This window comes from Dreissena polymorpha, chromosome 10, assembly GCF_020536995.1.
Source record: "Dreissena polymorpha isolate Duluth1 chromosome 10, UMN_Dpol_1.0, whole genome shotgun sequence".
NCBI lineage: Eukaryota > Metazoa > Mollusca > Bivalvia > Myida > Dreissenidae > Dreissena > Dreissena polymorpha.
In genome coordinates, this window is record NC_068364.1 from 20,915,228 (window position 1) to 20,934,591 (window position 19,364).

The 19,364-nt window shown below is 35.9% G+C and overlaps 1 protein-coding gene across 2 annotated transcripts in view; it reads left to right on the plus strand.

Annotated features, from left to right (window-relative positions):
* Positions 1 to 19,364, plus strand: part of LOC127847239 (uncharacterized) — a 40,926-nt gene that overhangs the window by 10,449 nt on the left and 11,113 nt on the right. The window contains exons 6-9 of one of the 2 annotated variants that reach the window (XM_052378991.1): positions 197 to 7,389; positions 9,103 to 9,276; positions 11,819 to 12,041; positions 14,618 to 18,364. In XM_052378991.1, coding sequence (XP_052234951.1) covers positions 197 to 7,389; positions 9,103 to 9,276; positions 11,819 to 12,041; positions 14,618 to 14,821 — 7,794 coding nt within the window. In that variant the 3' untranslated portion in view covers positions 14,822 to 18,364. Of the gene's footprint in view, positions 1 to 196; positions 7,390 to 9,102; positions 9,277 to 11,818; positions 12,042 to 14,617; positions 18,365 to 19,364 lie in introns of those variants that run through there. The other variant, XM_052378992.1, reaches the window with a different exon arrangement.

Sequence of the window (19,364 nt, forward strand, 5' to 3'; positions counted from 1 at the left end):
AATTTGGGAAAAAATGTATGTTCAGTATGGTAAGATAGTAGCCTGATTTCAATAAGTTAAGCTAGTGGTTGCAGGCATTCATGCTCCTTTTCTTTTCATTTGCTTTCTTATTTAAAAATAGGGAAGTTTGTTATCTGAGAAAAAAAGATTTCAATATAAATACACTACCAATTGTATTTATTTTTGTTTTATTTAGATAGGAGGTATAAGAAGTCCTGAAAAATCAGGTAAAAAGCTGCCAGCAGCACCAAAAACAAGTGAAACTGGACCCAGTAACAAAGAATCATCAAAATTAAAAGAAGAAAACAAAAAAGATTCTGTGAAGGGTCATAAGGACACTAGAAGTAAGCTTATTAAGACTCATTCAGATCCATGTGTGATGGCACGGGCAAATGAAAGTAAGAAAGGTGAAGTTGTTCATTCAGATTTAGATTCAGTTACATGTAGAGACCAAGTTTTGCAAGATGACTCTGTTGGTGCTTCTGCTAGCAAGTCTGATGTCAGTTTAACAAGACATAGAAGGAATGTTAAAAATGGGAATAAATTCATGAATGCAGATCCAGCTGTGGATAAACGTGTTCCAAGTTCCAAGAGTTGTGAAAGTGTTGGTTATGGAAAAATGAAATTAGTTGCTGGAAAACAAGTTGTAAATGCTGTACACAAGGTAATAGGAAAGAAACAAAAATGTGACATCGAAAAGCATTTGAAGAAAGTTTTAGGTTATGAGAAAGGTATAAGACAAGCTGTAGACAATGAAACAGAAAAAAGTACAAATGCAAGTACCAGAAAGGCAAAGAAAACAGTCGTTAAAAAATCTGTCAAAGTAAAAAGGGAAATGTCCAAAGCTGAGATTGCTGATAAGAATCCAAATTGTGAAAGAGGTCATGCTAGATCTAAAATAAAAACAGATGGCAGGATGGAAGGAAACACTTTGAATAACAGTACTAAATGTGAACCTAGAAAAGAAATTACAGGTATTGTATATGAAAAAAGGACAGACTCAAATAATTCCGCAGTGACAATGAATGGTTTGATTCCAGGGTCGAGAAGATCTGTGGCGATTGAAACAACAGGTGCGCAAATGCAGATTATAAGAGGCAAAAACAAGAAATTGGGACCACAGATGTTTAAAATAACAGGCCATGGAACGAAAGGAAGTTTAAAGAAAAACATCAATAAACACCGTGAAGTTGGTCAAAAAGATACAAATCTGGAAAGTGTTCCCAAAACTATGATGGAGTCTGATGATGTAATAAATTATCCATTAAACTTATCTGCAGCTGGAAACAGAGAGAATACATGCCAAGAAAAATGTGAAGAGGGTAAAATAGAAATTTCATTTGTAAAAAAAGCAACATATGAGTCTTGTCTGGATAAAAGCGAGAGTTTGCAAGAGTTAAATAATAGTCTGATAGATCTTATTTCGCATACTCGGCAAAATGTAAACTTAAGTAACAGTGAAGATCGCAAAGTCCTTCAATGTGGCTCTGCCAAAATGCATGATAATCTACCTGGAATATTGCGAGTTGCCACAAAACAGAAGTCTCCGATGAAGCAACTTTTACAATTTTCCCTCTGTCAGAATTCAGCTGATAACATAGGTAAAGATGTGACAATAAAACATGAAAGTCATGAACCCATGGTTAGTGGCAAGCACTTGAAACACTCTTCACAACAAACGAGTTATGCTATAACACCAAAAGAAGTAGAATTAATAGCACCTTCTCTACAATCTGAGTTTTTGCACAGGGAGCAGCAGCCTTTTTCATATAAGCCAGTTAGAAGTCAGAACACTCGTGCATTCGTAGAGGAATATTTCTGCAAATCTCCAACTTTGGTAATAGATGATGACAGTTTTCCCATCGTGGAAGGAAACCAAATTAATGTTTCACATAGAAATTATCATGGAAAAAACATGCCCTTGTTTGCACAGATACCAAGCAAAAGTGCTCAGCTATATTCAGAAGTAAAAAGAACTCCGCGACTGAAGGCATACTCTGCAAACAGTGTGGGAAGATTACAAGAAGAAATTATGACCAAATTGCAGGAACGTGCAATTAAATCTATTTACTCCGTGGAAGGGAATTCTGATAACGATTTTATGACAGAGGGGGTTGGCATGTGGAGGAAAATTCAAAAACCAAGAAACTGCAGGAAGGCTAAATCAGCTGATATTTATCAAAGAAAACAGAAAGACGACATGTTTAAACCAGCATCCAGCATTTGCTCAACAAAAAGTAGCAACATAGTTGAAAGCCGTTCATTTATGAGAGGAATCAATTACAACTATTCACAAGACCTTAGATCATCTGCAGAGAGAGCAGGATTTGTACAGGGATATGGATCTTCATCTTCAACAACACCTGACATCTATGATGAGTTTGCCAGAAAAAAGAAGCCAAAGGCTCGTAGGACTATGTCCTCACCGAAACCAAAGCCCCTTACAAAACCAGTATCTCCAAACTTGCACAGGACAGTGGCAAGAAAGGGAACTCCAGTAGCAGCACAGGAAAAGCCTATACCATCAACACATAGTTTTCACACAGTTGGATATTTGTTCAAACCAAAAGCTGATGGAAACCTCCCAGAGAATACAAATGGTGCCTTTACTGCCAAGCAAATTTATGAACATAAAAAGTCGGAAGCAAATAACTTGCCAGTCATGGCGCCTTGTTATTTTCAAAGAAGCAAAGACAGGCTGTCAATACTAACTTCACAACCAAATCTTGATGACAATACAACCAAGCGTCCACTTGATGTTGAAAATCATCCGAAATTGGAGCAGTCACCATCATTCTCACAAATGCATGTTGTACAACAAAGGTACTCCACTGATGAAAACATCCAGGTACCAGAACTTAACCACTGGTCACAGACTCAGAATAAAGCGCCAGGACAAGACCATGTTGGCACTGCAAATTCACCTGTCAACAGTCGCACTTCAATTGACAGCTTTTCATCATATTTTTCTTCACACTCAAAAGTCAGAAGTTTAGATATATCAAAGCCATCTCTTAGGTCTCAATGTAACTCAGATGAACAGCAGCATGACCCAAAGGGTTGTGAAAAACGCAGCACAAGGGTGACCCTTCTCGATAAAATGACATCCTTTTTTGAGCACTTTGGTAATCCAAAGCCTTCAAGCTCTTTTGAAAGCTTGAATAATATTCAAAACGTTGCGCAAATGAAAAACTTGCCATCAGAAACAACCCTGACTTCGTTAATAAGTATTACCCCTTTTATGAAAAATAATGAGGTGAGCTCCAGGGTTGTGCCACATAATCAGAATCCAAATCAGAATGCTTCTGTTTTCTATGACACAGAGGGCAAGAGAACAATAAAATCTTTGTCAAGAATTAAGACCCAGATGTATTTTAAAGTTTCTGGAGATGACACATTATATGCTGTTGGAAAGGGCATTTTTATACCAGAAAATGCTCAGTTTTACGCTCTCTCTGAAGAGGACCAAATGGAAATGACACAGAGCTATTGCAAAAATGATCATCAAGACCTACAAAAGCTTGTTGGTAAAAACTCTTTAAGAGAAGAACTTAAATCTGAGAGAGATGATCATCACTTGGTGGAAAATGGGGCAATGTTTGATTTTGAAGCACATAATGAAGCCAGTGTTGACGTTGATGCAGTGCTGAAAAGGATTTGTTTGGATATGGAAGAGAGAGATAACCTTGGTAATGATGTATCAACGCATTTGTCCCAGATAAAAGAGCTGCTAAAAAAATATGGTAATAAAAAGAACCAAACGGAGATACAATCATCAGATAAAGTCAAAGCATCATCACCTAATGCTTACTCAAAGGATATAAGCATTGAATCTCATAGTAAAAGTTTCAAAGAGGTTGTGGAAGAAAAAAGGGCTTTGAAGAAGAGAGATGATGAGGAACTAGCTAACAAATTCTGCACGTCTGCTCAAGAGAGCTTGCCAAGTCATGCAAAATGGGAAGGTAAAAAGAAATGTGCTAGAAATAACCAGATTGTTAATGACTTATTACTAACAGAGAATTCAAGAAAATCAACTGTTGCTTTCCACGGTTTAAAGAATTTGGACAATAATACAGATTGCAAGACCAATGAATGCGTCTTGAATAGATCAAGGCCGATAACAGAAGGCAATGTTCCCTCACCAAAAAGAACAGAAGGCAATGTTCCTTCACCAAGAAGAGCCTTTATAGCTATTAGTAGAGAGCAAGCAAGAGCTCAAACTTTTAAAAAAGAAGTTAATGCAGTACCTGAAGAGATTGGAAAGCGGAGAAATTCACCAGAAGTTGTGAAAAAGTGTACGTCAAAAGCTTTGAAATCTGGAGGGAAAAGTAAAACCTCCAAATGTAAACAGAAATCTGATATTACACTTCCGCGAAAAGAAAGCACGCATTGCAGTATTGAAGATGGTAGTCCCAATATTATACCAGCTCTTCGCCGACTGTGGATTGAGAATCCTACTTCAGCCAAACTAAAAGCCAAACAGTGTATCCATAGGGCACATGATAAGAAGAATTTGAGCCAAGGTCAAAGATATCAACTGAAAGAATCAGACACAACACAGTCTCAAATGTCCTTAACAAATCAAAGAGGACAAGAACCAAATGCAATTGAAAGTGGACCGATGTATTTGAAGAAAGAAGATTCTCATGAGAATTTTATTAGCAAAATGGATACAGAGCAATTAATGTCTTCACAGTTTGGCACAGAAAAAGAAATCCCTCAGAAAGACTGCTTTGTTCTACTTAAAAAGTTGAAAAACTTGGAATGTGAAAATTCAAATGCGTCAACTGAATCAAATGTATACTATTCAAACCAATGTGAAATATCAAGCATGAAATTGAATAAAGAAAATGAAGTGCTAGACAGGCATTCAAAGCAAGAGTATACTATATGTGAAGATGGTGAGCACCCAATTGGAGACAAGGTTTTTCAAACTACACCTGATCAATGGATACCCAATCAAAAACAAGGACGCAGATTTGAAGAATCTGATGCAGTTAATTTAAATGGTAAAACAACATTTATAACACAGGGAACTGAGCATTTGCTACAAGACAACATAATTGAAACACCACTTAACACAAGTCGGAATGTTTTTAGATCATTCAATTCAGAATCAGGAGATATTGAAGAGGCAGTCTTGAATTGGAACACAAATTATGAGGAATTCACTACAGAGAATTTGGTAGATGACTGTGAAACTGTTGCATTTTCTGAAGAAAATTTTGACCAAAACACAATCCCTGGTGATTCAGTGGCATATATTGATGAAGTAATGGTGAAAACTGAGCCTTATGCTGAGCACGTTTTAGGGTCTACCTCTAAACGGAATGTCAATTCTGAATGTTGTGATGCCAAGTTTTCTAGTCAGATACTTGCAACTTATGATTTGAAAAGTGATGTTTCAGATACAATAGTTGAACAGCCCGGTAAAGATTTTAACATTTTAACAGATCCTTTTTTATGTGATGTGTGTACAATCAGTGTTGAACCATATGATGATGGGGTTATGCTAATTTGCACAAATGCAAATGGCAGAACATTTCAGATTGACCAAAACCATCCAAGCTATGAGACGGTCATAGAAATGTATAATTGTCAAGCTATGGAAACAGAAAACTTTGGGAAAGAGGCTTTCAGCGATTCTGAAAATAGTGATTTCTATGGTATATGTGGTACTTTTTCAGAGGAAGAGAAGGAAGATATTTATGTTATTGCAGATTCAAATGTAGGGAATATTATTGATTGCGAAAGTTGGGAGGTGACTAGAGAAGAAATAGATGCTAGAGAAGGAACGAGTTATGAATATTGTGATGTCAATGATGTAGTACAAAGTGTGAGTCAGGGATTTCATGAAACTGATAGAAAGCGTTCAATGGCCAGCAGTAACATAAGCACAGGACTGAAGATATTGAACGTTGTTGGAAGTTATGGAAACCATTCTTTTCAAAACTGCTCTGACACCAATAATAAAGATGTTGTTAAGCACCATGATATGGAAAAGGATAATAATACTTGTGACGATGTGACTACACTAGTCCAGAGCAAAGTGGAAAATGGCCAAGCTTTAAGTAAATGCAATTCAGAGAATAGAACTTATAAAGTTAAATGCCATCTGAAAAAAACAAAGAAAATGTCTTCACTTAGAAAAACTGATGGTGACAATGCAACCGCAAGACCAAACTATGTTGCAAATAATGAATCCTATACCACAATTCCTGGTGACAATAAAGCGGGGCTTGAAACTGATACAGATGAATCTTTTGATAAAGAATCAGATTTGGATCCTAGTGCATCTGATAAGTCTGATAAAGATTACAAACCTACTGATGATGAGCCTGACGCAGAAAGTAGTGATAGCACTGATGCTGAGAGCATGTATTCAGATGAAAATGTCGAGGACATTGGCAGAAAAAGAGCAAAGAAAAGAGTTTCTAAATGTAAACCAATCGGATTTAAATGTCCTAAAAGGAAAAATGGAAATTCATCTTTAAATAAGATACGGAAACAATTTCAAAAGAAATATGATGTTAAAAATACAGCTATAATAAACAAGTGGTTCAAGAAGTCTAGAAAACTTGTCCAGAATGACTCATCAGCTGAAAATTTTGGTAAGCTGAAACATTTAAAAGAAGACACAAAAAATGAAAGAAGTTTCCTTAAAGATTATTATCGAAAAACAATAGTAAAAAAGGGTCAACCCAAAAAGTGTAAACAGGACAAAAAGAGTGTATTAAATATACAATTAAGAAATGATTCCCAAAAAATATCTCGTGAAGATGGTATTTTCAAGAAAAATGATAGGCTCACCCTAAGTAATGATAAACTTGCAACAAGTAATGACAAAACTGACATACAAAATGTAGCTATTAAATGTGTGGAAGAAAATAAAGAGAAAGGTAAAAGCCAATGTTCTGATTTTAAGGTTGGTATAATTCATGAGAAATCAGGAGTGGACAAAAGTGACAAAAATATTGGATTAACAAAATCTATGAGAGGTAGTGAGAATTGTGAGAGTTTGCAAGATAGCTGGAATGAAAAGTTAACAAATAAACAGAAACATAGGGGGACACTTATGAATGAGGCGGAATCTCACACACTTCATATTGACAAATCTGAAATGAGTAATGCATATATTGATTCATGCTCTGATATGGCAGATTCTGAAAGTGTTTCCTCAGAAAGAAAGTTACGAAGGGGAAAGAAGAGACGATCAACAATTATAAAGGATAGAGAAGAAGAAATTTCTGAAGAAGAAAAAGAAAAACAAGAAGAAAACACTGCAGCAGCAGAAGGGTTTATAAAAACACAAATGAAATACTATGATATAATCAAGAACACATCGTCAGATTCAAGCAAAATGAAAAAACAAGATAATGCAACTAATAGGTACTTGTTTGAAAAGTTTGTTTGTAATTTAATTTAGTTGGAGTTTTTTTTTGAAAATTAAAAAAATATTTGTGTATAAGTTTTTTGATTGGTTGTGTTAATTGTTTTGCTTCTGAGTGTTGGAAGTGTTTGTTTTGTCAGTATTCCGAATTTTTACCAAATCCTACCCAAAAGGGATGGCTACTGCCTCTCGCCACTGTGATTTATGTATGTGTTAAATTTATTTTACGAAGTATTCGTTGATTTTGAGAGTTTTCGGATCTTCAATATACTGATGAATATTCATGAGAACTATGTCATGCGTCCGACGATTCCTGATGCCAATCTTGCATTTGCTTGAAAATGTTCATATATTTTTGCGGGAAAATTCAAATGGAAAAAATTGTCCCACAAAAAAAATAACTAGTATTTTTATCTCATTAAATCAATGTTATCAGACCAAATCTAGCGGTGAAATTTGGCTTTAAGGAACACAGTTTATTGTATGGGTTAACTTTATTTGTTGATTTTTAGCATTAAAGCTTTTCCACACTGTAACTTAAAAATTTGTCACTCCTCTTGAAATTTCAAAATGACATACTGAAGTATGTTCAACATGTGTAAATGGTTTGTCACCTGTTTTACCTGTCTCCTATTGCAAAGGTCATGACCACATGCCTAATGTTGGCAAAACATGTTTACTATACTGTAAAATTATCATAAATTGTGGCATTTTAGAATATTTACCTAAAATGATCATCATGTGGAGGAGACATGTCCCACGCATGTCCTGTGCCTCTGTGATTAAGTGAAGGTCACAATAAAGGTCAAATGTTTACATGATCTATTTTGTGTTCTCCATGCCTTGGATTGAGCAGAACCTGTGAAAGTAGGGAAAAGATCAAAAACTAATTGGTGATCAGATTGTTTATCGTATGAAAGCCAAAATGGCCTATCCACATATGTGTTATGAAGGCCAATAAGCCCTTCTGATTGTCAAGATCCCGTTTCACGTTTGAGTCTCCATGTGATTAGGAATGTGTCACTTCAGTAGAACCTGAAAAACATATTTATGTCCCCCTTCGAAGAAGAGGGGGTATATTGTTTTGCACATGTCGGTCTGTTGATCGGTCGGTCCGTCCGTCGGTCGGTCCATCCACTAGATGGTTTCTGGATGATAACTCAAGAATACTTAGGCCTAGGATCATGAAACTTCATAGATACATTGATAATGACTGGCAGATGACCCTATTGATTTTCAGGTCACTAGGTCAAAGGTCAAGGTCACAGTGACTCGAAATAGTAAAATGGTTTCCGGATGATAACTCAAGAATGCTTAGACCTAGGATCATGAAACTTCATAGGTACATTGCTCATGACTGGCAGATGACCCCTATTGATTTTCAGGTCACTAGGTCAAAGGTCAAGGTCACAAAAAACGTATTCACACAATGGCTGCCACTACAACTGACAGCGCATATAGGGGGCATGCATGTTTTACAGACAGCCCTTGTTTATGATATTTTTCCTTTATAGGGAGTCTTTTCTCAGCAAAAGTCTTGTTTAGGTTGGAAGCATCATCACTGATTAGCTTGTGCAAACTGCACAGGCTTATCCGGGACATCACTTAACGCACATGCATTTAGACTAGTTTTCCCGGAACAAGCTCATATTATGGTGTGTTTGATGATCACATTTGTTGGTGTTATCACTGTGACCTACACATATTGACAGGTTGACCCGTGTGAAGCCTGGACCAGTGCCCAGTGGAACCCCAGTCAGGGGGGAGCGGGAGATCACCAAGGCGATGTCAGAGGCTGAGAAGGCCCTTGAAGGAACTGGGGGGGCTCAGACAGGGGACAGTGAGGATGAGGGGACCATCATTGAAGACCTTATCAATAGTTGCCGGTATGTTTAATAAGTTTTAAAATGTGTCTCCAGGGCAAACTTATCATGTTAGTGAATTTGTTTTGCCAATGTTCAGCCATGTGTGTTAGTCGATGCCAGCTTGTCTGGACTTTATTTTCTGGCATTTATTGCGCAATTTCGAAACACAGATTTTCAAAGTAAAGAGATTGCATGTGGTATGTTATAACCTTATTCCAACTTCAAAGGTCAGGGCCACATTTTGAGGTCAAAGGTCCAATTTGCATTTAATAGAGCTTTTTGAGACTGTGTGTTTCATTTAATTATATAATTACTTGTTACAAATGATCAGCGTGTAGATATGAAGTGTTGCTTGTATTGACCCCTGTCCCTAGCTCGAAGTTCAAGGTCATCCCTAGAAGTGAAAGGTAATGTTTGGGCTTAACACACCTGTAGCACTGTAACTTCATCATCATTCAAGCAATTGCAATATACCACAAACTTGCCACAAAAGGGATTGTATTGAAACTGTGGTTCACCTGTAAAAGGCACTTCACTGACTCTATGCCCCCCTCTCCCCAATTATGCCTATGTGTTGTCAACACTAACCTATAGTATCCTCTATGTATATGATTAATATTTATATATTAGATAGAATAGTTGTAAACTCAACACTTATATATGAATGAGTTTATAATGGGTATTTGCTTTTGGTGTACTGTGCTTTAATCATCAGTAGTAAGGGGAGTCAACTGATGTGCAGTGGATTTGTCTGTATCCAAACATGTAATGTGGGGCATCAGACAGTGTCTGTGACTCATTTCTAGTTAATACTGTGATATGAAGCTTTCAAATACCAAGCGTGGCACAAATAAAATAACAGCTCAGCAAGTCTCGCTGTTATATTATTCTAAGCCTTGTCTGATATATTACAAAAAGATCACTCACTAACCTGTTATTCTCTATATATTTGGGCTGTAAAAAGACGGTTTTATGCAGCAGGTGACTTATAAACTTTGCAATTTTACTAACTAAATTGAGTGTCAATAAAAAGGTTGTCAGAGCTCAAATACATGATAATTGATTGGTAAATTGATCTCTTCTATAAGGCACAAGTTACAAAGCAGTGTAGTAACTAGTGATATGCTGTATAAAAAGGAAGCAACAATTACTAGCATGATTGCTGTGATTTTGGTCGTGACGTTAACATTCTAAAGTTGTTGTCATTATTGTTATATTTGTTTAATATTGTCAGTTGTACCTTTAAATTGTTAGTTAAAGGTCAAACATGAATTGCTCTTTTCTGAACTTTGAACAATCAAACTTACAGTTATAATAATATTATAGACATCGATTTTCAGCTGATTTTAGAAGCACCTGTTCACAGCCCTGACTTTGATGTGATGATCATAATTATAGTTTGCTTAAGAAATAATATTTTTCTATCATGGTTTGTTGTCAAATAACCCACAGTAAGGAGTATAGATGCGTATGAATTAAATCACGAGTGCGAAGCACGAGTGATTTGATAACACGCATCTATACAACTTACTGTGGGTTATTCGACAACTAACCATCATAGAAAAATATTATTTCGATTCTAACACGATTCTAATTGATTTGGTTCAAGTTTTAGGACGTGAACTATATTTTTCAATACTCCGCCCTTCTTAGTACAAAGTTCACTATTTAGTGATGTCATTGAATTGTACAAAAATATGACGTTGTTTTCATTTACAAATATTTTGCAAATGACGTCACTTTCATTGAAAACAACAATCCTAGAAACTTAATGACGTCACGTTTATTGATGCTACTGAAAAGCTGACATGCTATAAATGTTTTCTGAATTACGTTTCCTTACAAATAGCATTCTTTGTAGGCGTGGTTATGCCAATAATCACCAAATATACAATTAGTTGTTTCATTACACTTATATACATGCTACATTTATTACATTTCTTTTAGAACGGGTTTTAGCACGTGCATTTTACTGCAATATTTTCTTTATTTATTCGGAACTATTTTCGAAACATTAAGCTCCACCCATAAGTTATTGCAGAATAACCCACGCTTGATTTCGTTCTTTGTCTATAGAAAACAAGTCACGTGCCGTGTTAGAATTACATTTTCTTCTACATAATTGGTTTTACTAACCAAATTTTCTGAAAGATATTTTTGTTATCACATAATTTGAGAAGGGGAATATTTAAGGATCTCTGTGTTAGCCCGCACCAAGGTTGGTTTGTCCTGCATAAAAGTAGTTTGTAAAGTGAACAATCTCTTATTTCTCAAGTAACTAACTTATTTCTCAACTATCCCCTACTTTGACAGTGTTTCACTGATATTCTTGTAATATTAGATAGAAAACTTCAACACTAAATGAGTCTTGCTTATTGCTTGTTTATAAAGAGTTTTCCCAGACTAGCCTGTGCAGTCCACACCGGCTTAATCAGGGAAGACACAATTCATCTAAACTTCTTTTTCGTTTGGAAGAGACAGCACAGGCTAATCTGAGATGACACTTTACACACATGCATTAAGATGCGTTTTTCCAGTGCAAAACTCAAATATTCCCCTCCAGGTATCAATTAGTGGAAGATGAAGACGGTCTGCAGTTAGGCGGGGTGGCCCACTTCAGTGACTACGCCCTACCATTCGTCTACATCAATGGGTACAAGTACACACCATTGAAAGACGTTCTGGCATTGTTCCAGCCCTCCTGCTGCCCCTGCCAGTGCACCATTCCCCGTAGCGTGTTCACGAAGCACAAGTCACTGGTTAAGACCTTTAGCACTTGGGAACAGGTCAGTCTCTGGTCTTCATATTTACCATGCCGTATCATACCACTACTTTTACATATAAATACATATGTATGATATAACACTGCTTGATTTATATTTGTCATACTGCTGCATTGGTATCTGCCTGATATAACACTGCCTGATATATTTTTTTAATCAGTTAAACAGGAAGTTCTTTTATCATACCACCGCATTGATATCTGCCTGATATAACGTTGCCTGATATATTTTTAGCTCTACTAGCCGAAGGCCTGAAGAGCTTATGTCATGGCGTGGTTTCCGTCATCTGTCTGTCTGTGCGTTAGACTTTTTCTTGTTTACGCGATAAAGTCCACAGTTTTCATCCGATTCTTTTCAAACTTGTTCAGTGTCTTTATATAAATGAGGACTCGAACCCTATTGAAAATGGGTTACATCAGAGTAAAAAATCCAGAATTATCTCCCCTGGAATTTGAGAAAATTGTGAAATAAGGCTTGCTTACGCAATTAAGTCCACAGTTTTCATCCAATTATTTACCATGTTGCACAGTGTCTTTATCTGAATGATGAGTCAAACCCTATTGAAAATGAGCAATATCAGAGTTATTAGTCCAGAATTATCTCCCTTGAATTTGAGAAAAAGATGAAAATTCAGTTTTTTTTATATGATAAAGTCCATTATTTTCATCCAATTCTTGGCAAACTTGCACAGTGTCTTTGTATCAATGAGGACTCAAACCCTTTTTTAAAAAGACCAATATCGAAGCCAAGAATGACTTCCCCTTAAATATGAGAAAATTTTGAAATCCCGCTTGTTTACGCAAATAATTTCACAGTTTTCATCCAATCATTTCCAAATTTGCACAGTATCTTTATATCAATGAGGACTTGAACCCTATTGAATATGAGCAGTATCGGAGAAATAAGTACACAATAATCTCCCCTTGAATTTGAGAAAATTCTCCTTGTTTGCGCGATTAAGTACACAGTTTCCATCTTATTCTTTCCAAACTTGCACAGTGTTTATAGCAGTAGAGCGATTCAGGCCCTCGTGGGCCTCTTGTTTTATATCATAGTCAACAGGAAGTTCTTATATCTGTCAATGTTTGGAGTTGCGTGGGACTTGCAATAAAGTCAACTATTTCTATCAACATCAATCAGGTTCAACAAAACAAACAATTTGATGCCAAGAATGTACATATTTTATTCTAGTTTAAAGTCATAAATCACAAAAACTTTTTTCATAAATCACAGCCCGCACTACAGATGTTAAATGACGTCATCAATGGGACAATTAATCTTAAATATTGATTGCACTCGCAAGTGTTGCAAAAAAAGTAAAGACAAATGATACCTGTATGCTAATCCTCAACTATTTGAACAAACGATTTAACATGCTTATGTCAATATTGACAACTTCGTCAAAATGTCAGTTCAATACATATCTCCAAAATGGTGCCTCCAAACTATTCGGTGAAGTGTGTTCTTTGATTGGTGAAGTGTGTTCTTTGATTAAATTTGTCGCTGCAGTCTATTCCTGATCTCCAGTTCAAGACGTTTATAATTAAAGCGGGTGTTCTTAGCAAGTCTCGCCGTTATATTATTATAAGTCTTGTCTGATATATTACAAAAAGATCACTCACTAACCTGTTATTCTCTATATATTTGGGCTGTAAAAAGACGGTTTTGTGCAGCAGGTGACTTATAAACTTTGCAATTTTACTAACTAAATTGAGTGTCAATAAAAAGGTTGTCAGAGCTCAAATACGTGATAATTGATTGGTAAATTGATCTCTTCTATAAGGCACAAGTTAAAAAGCAGTGTAGTAACTAGTGATATGCTGTATAAAAAGGAAGCAACAATTACAAGCTATGATTTTGGCGTGACGTTAACATTCTTAAGTTGTCGTCATTATTTTATATTTGTTTAATATTGTCAGTTGCTCCTTTAAATTGTTAGTAAAAGGTCAAACATGAATTGCTCTTCTCTGAACTTTGAACAATCAAACTGACAGTTATAATAATATTATAGACATCGATTTTCAGCTGATTTTAGAAGCACCTGTTCACAGCCCTGACTTTAATGTGATGATTATAATTATAGTTTGCTTACATTTTCTTCTACATAATTGGTTTTACTAACCAAATTTTCTGATAGATATTTTTGTTATCACACAATTTGAGAAGGGGAATATTTAAGCCCGCACCAAGGTTGGTTTGTCTGCATAAAATTAGTTTGTAAAGTGAACAATCTCTTATTTCTCAAGTAAATAATTTGAAACTTGAAATATGCCATCACCATGAAGTGTGTTGCAAAACGCAATGTAGTATCCCTTTTTAGTATCATATTCTTCACAAAATAAAAAGTCCATTGAATTACCTATTAATGTAAATGTGATAACTGTTTGGAAATGGCATATTTGGAAAAGTTTCAGGCCTACTGGCGAGATATTTTTAATCAAATTTAATTGAACTCTTACAAAGGTCAGCTAAGGTGAAATGCTGGGATAAACAGCTATTCTGTAAAACTGATCTCGAAAGACCAGAATATGGGGAATAATCCAAATGAACTACATGCAACTACCAAACTTTTTCTCTAGGTGTATAAGCTAGAGTTGATCAAGATGAAGAAGAAGCCTACAATAACTACAGGGGACACCCTAGTAAAGCTGGACTCCCTGATTGGTCAGCTCTGTGAGCTGATATCCACTATTGAGCAGCTGCATGTCAACACACAGTTGAAACGCAGTCAGAACTGCGACACCAGTTTGTATAGGCGTGTTCGAGAGAGACTTGCTGCGTAACCTTTTATGGAACTTGACCTGTATGATGACCTGTAGTGGAAATCGCTTGGCGACTTGTGAAATTTGCTTGACCTTTAATTGAAATTGGTTTATGACTCGGAAGGAAAGTTTGTTTGTATAATAGAAAAAGCTAAATGAGCTGTAAGAAACTTGTTTCATGACCTATAATGGAAATTTATGTATGACCTATATTAATGTGTATGCCTTATATTAATGTGCTTCATTGGTTTTAATGTAAATTGTTTCATTACCTAAAATTTAATTTTTTGATGACCTATAATTGAACTTGCTTAATGAATATTTGAAAACTTGTTTGATGAACTCAAATCATAATTGTTTCATTACCTATGCTGATTAAACTTGATTTGTGAACATTAATTAACATTGATTGCAGTCCTAAAATAGAACTTGCTCAATGACCTATGCACATTTGTACAATATTTCATGACCTATTATACAACTCTTTTGATGACTCTAGTGAAAATTTGTTTGCTGACTTTTATGAAACTCACTTGATGACCTTAAATTGAAATTTCTTTGATGACCTATAATGGAACCTACTTGATGACCTATAATGCAACCTACTTGATGACCTATAATTGAACCCTAGTGATGACCTATAATGGAACCTTAGTGATGACCTATGATGGAACCTTAGTGATGACCTTTAAATGAACCTTAGTGATGACCTATAATGGAACCTTAGTGATGACGTATAATGGAACATACATGATAACCTATAGGAGAACCTTGGTGATGACCTATGATGGAACCTACTTGATGACCTATAATGGAATCTACTTGATGACCTATGATGGAACCTACTTAGTGACCTATAATGAAACCTACTTGATAAACTGCAATGGAACCTTAGTGATGACCTATAATGGTACCTACTTGATAAACTGCAATGGAACCTTAGTGATGACCTATAATGGAACCTACTTGATGACCTATAATGGAACCTTCTTGATGACCTATAATGGAACCTACTTGATGACCTATAATGGAACCTACATGATAACCTATAGTGGAACCTTAGTGATAACTTATAATGGAACCTTAGTGATACCTACAATGAAACCTTAGTGATGACCTATAATGCAACCTACTTGATGGCCTATAATGGAACCTTAGTGATGACCTATAATGGAACCTTAGTGATGACCTATAATGGAATCTACTTGATGACCTATAATGGAACCTAATTTCTTTCCTAAAATGGAAGCTACTAAATGACAAGTATTGGAATGCTTGAATGCTTCGATATTGAGGATTAAAAATGAACATGTCATGTAACTGTGTGAATTAAGAAATAATGATATTTACAAAATGCAGTAAACAATACAAGTTTCCAGTCTGTTATGTATTAAACAACCAGCACCCGATTGTATAAACGCTGGTTAAAGTTACCGCTCGGTAACATTCAAACCTTGGTAAGTTTGCGGTTATTCAGGTATAGTAACCTTCAAGGTAACTCGATTGTATAAACACGATATACCGCAAAGTAAACTAACCTCGCATAGTGGAATTTAACCACCGGTAACTTTAACCAAAACATTCCCACAATGCATTTTCTAATGACGTAATTTTCGCGCGAAGTGTCACGCTTATAAACAGCGACATGTATTTTTTTTATCAAATTCATTTACATTCACAATAAAATAAAGTATAAATTTAAACTATGAGTTCATCAAAATGACCAGGGACAAATTGATAATGATGTCGGGATTTGCATCATTTAGCGGAATCCCTGGTGCTTCCAAACTGCAAGAGAGTGCTTACAAAGACGTCTATTCTTCTAGTTGTTCTAGATGTAACATAAAAATTATACATGGTCGTCGTAACATGCTAGACTATTCTTCTAATTTGGCTTATGTTTACAATAAACTTACTTACTTTCTTGTACAATAAGGGAATTAACCATAGACAAATAAAACATCGTTCAAGTTTAAATATATCTTTGTATGCAGAAATCTGCAAATGCAACCGAGTTCACCAACGGCTATTATTTGTGTCGTGTTCTGAGAAAACTGGGCATAATGCATGTGCGTAAAGTGTCGCAGATTAGCTTGTTAAGTTCGCGCAGGCTAATCAGGGACGACACTTTCCGCCAAAAATTGATTTTTGCTAATAAGGGACTTCATTTTAACAAAAAATGTCATAAAAGCGGAAAGTGTAGTCCCTGATTAACCTGTGCGAACTGCACATGCTAATATGGGACGACACTTTAAGCACATGCATTATGCCCATTTTTTTCAGAACACGACACATTTGATAAACTGCTCCGGTTCATTTTAACAGCAGTAATGTACATAGAGTGCATGACGTAGCGTGTGACGAAGAAGAAAGTTTATTGAGTTCTCATTTGAATATAATGATATGATGGCATAAGGGTCTTTATTTAACTATGCTAAAATAATTATCATTAGTCCCTAGATGCAAACTCGTCAATTATTGAATTAAATGGATTATTTATGGATTTTTAAAGGATTATTAAAGGTAAGATAATAACTTGTTTTGTTTTTTGTTTGTACTTTTGTTGTTCCCTGTTCTCGGAGAAATGACTTTAACATGGGCGCCATTGATGCATCGGATCACACACGGCATACCCTAGTTCTGGCTTCCATAACTTTAAATGTCGCTTTTATGATTTTTGACTGGCGCGACTTTATACAGGTCTGTCAGTACTATATAAACTGTACGCTGAAGTTTCTTTAGCTAGGCATATAAGAAACACGTTCTGTGCGTCCTTAAATTCGTCGTCCGAAGTCGGAAATCGTATTGCCCTGTAAATTAAGTCAAATAAAGTGTCAGTCGCTGCAATTTGTTGTTTACTCGTCGAAATTGTAAAGGTCGTCGATGGTTAGCTTTTATAATGTCGCGCGCCGCGGCCATTTTGTGTAAGTTACCAATCGGTTACTTGTACTTACCCACATAGGGAAGCAGGGTATGTTTTAACTGGGTTTTAACCGATTGGTATAACTAACCAAATTTTATACAAACGCTTACCGACCAGTAACCAACATGTTACCGACTTTTAACCGCCGGTATGTGGTTAACCGTCGGTTTAACTGTTTATACAATCGGGTGCAGTTGTCTCTAAGATGTGTTTTATACAATTTGGTAAATATATTATCCTATTTTTATGCTCCACCCAACAATTTTTTGGGGGAAGCATAGAGTCGCCGCTTTGTCTGTCTGTGCGTGTGTCCATGTGTTCGTCCGTCAGTGCAAAATTTTTGTCCGGGCTATCTCTCAGCAATTAATGACCGGAATTCAATAAAACTTTATGGGAAGCTTCACTACCAAGAGGAGTATGTGCATAATATCAGCCGGTTCTGGTCGGATGATTTTTCACACAGTTATGGCCCTTTGAAATTTTCCATTAACTGTACATATGGTGCAATTCTTGTCCCCCCAACTACTAGACTTTTCCTTTTATCTGAATATATAGTGCAATATTGTGACAAAAAAAAACTTTGGGGAGCATCACCCGTCTCAGACAGTTTCTTGTTATTAATAACAAATGATATTTTCTTACTTCGATTCTCTTTTTTTATGCCCTCTTTGAAGAAGATGTGGGTTTATTGTATTGCTGGATATCGCTTGGTCGGTCTGTCTGTCGGTAGACCAGTTTGTTTTGATCAATAACTTGTCAACAAATTGAACGGTTGGCTTGATACTTCACATGTGCATTTGCCTTGGACAGTTGATGACCCCTTTTGAAATTGGGGTAACTAGATCAAAGGTCAAAAGACACTTATTTTGACAGTGACTGTCAAAATAAGTGTGAAAATCGTTTACAAACAACTCGTCGGTGAAATGACCGATTGGCTTGGTACTTAACATGTGATTGGCCTTGGACATTTGATGACTCCCATTGGTCAAAGGTGAAGGTCACTAGCTGTCACAATAAGTGTGAAAAGCGTTTGTTAAATTACTCCCCAATGAATTGATCGATTTGCTTAATACTTCCCATGTGCATTGGCCGTGGACAGTAGATGACCCCTAATGAAATTGGGGTCACTAGGTCAAAAGTTAGGGTCACTTTGACATTAAGTGTTAAATTGGTTTCCGTTTGATATGTCATCAAAGGATTAAGCGATGGGTGTGAAGGCTCTGTTGTTGCTGTTATTTGTTTTTGTCAGGGGCGGAGGGGGGGAGGTGGCATCTGTCTCCAAACGTGGAGCTTTTTAAAAAAAATATATGGTTATTATATTTGTTCTTGTTAAGATTTAATATATGTTTCCCTTGTTATGAAGGTTGCAGGCAATGTTTATGTTAATTTATTACATGTTTCTAGTATTTCATCATTAAATATACAACCTCACTGTGAATATATTTTACCATGTTTAATTGTCTATGCTATTTTATTATTATGTTATTGTAAGTTTCCCATTATATTTTACCATAAATGCAGTATGCATAAGGTAATTTGTATCTGCCTTTTGTATAATTTACAAATGTACATACTGTTAGAATTGCAGTTATGTAATGTCTGTGATATTTTATCTAACTGTAATGATAAATACATAGCAGT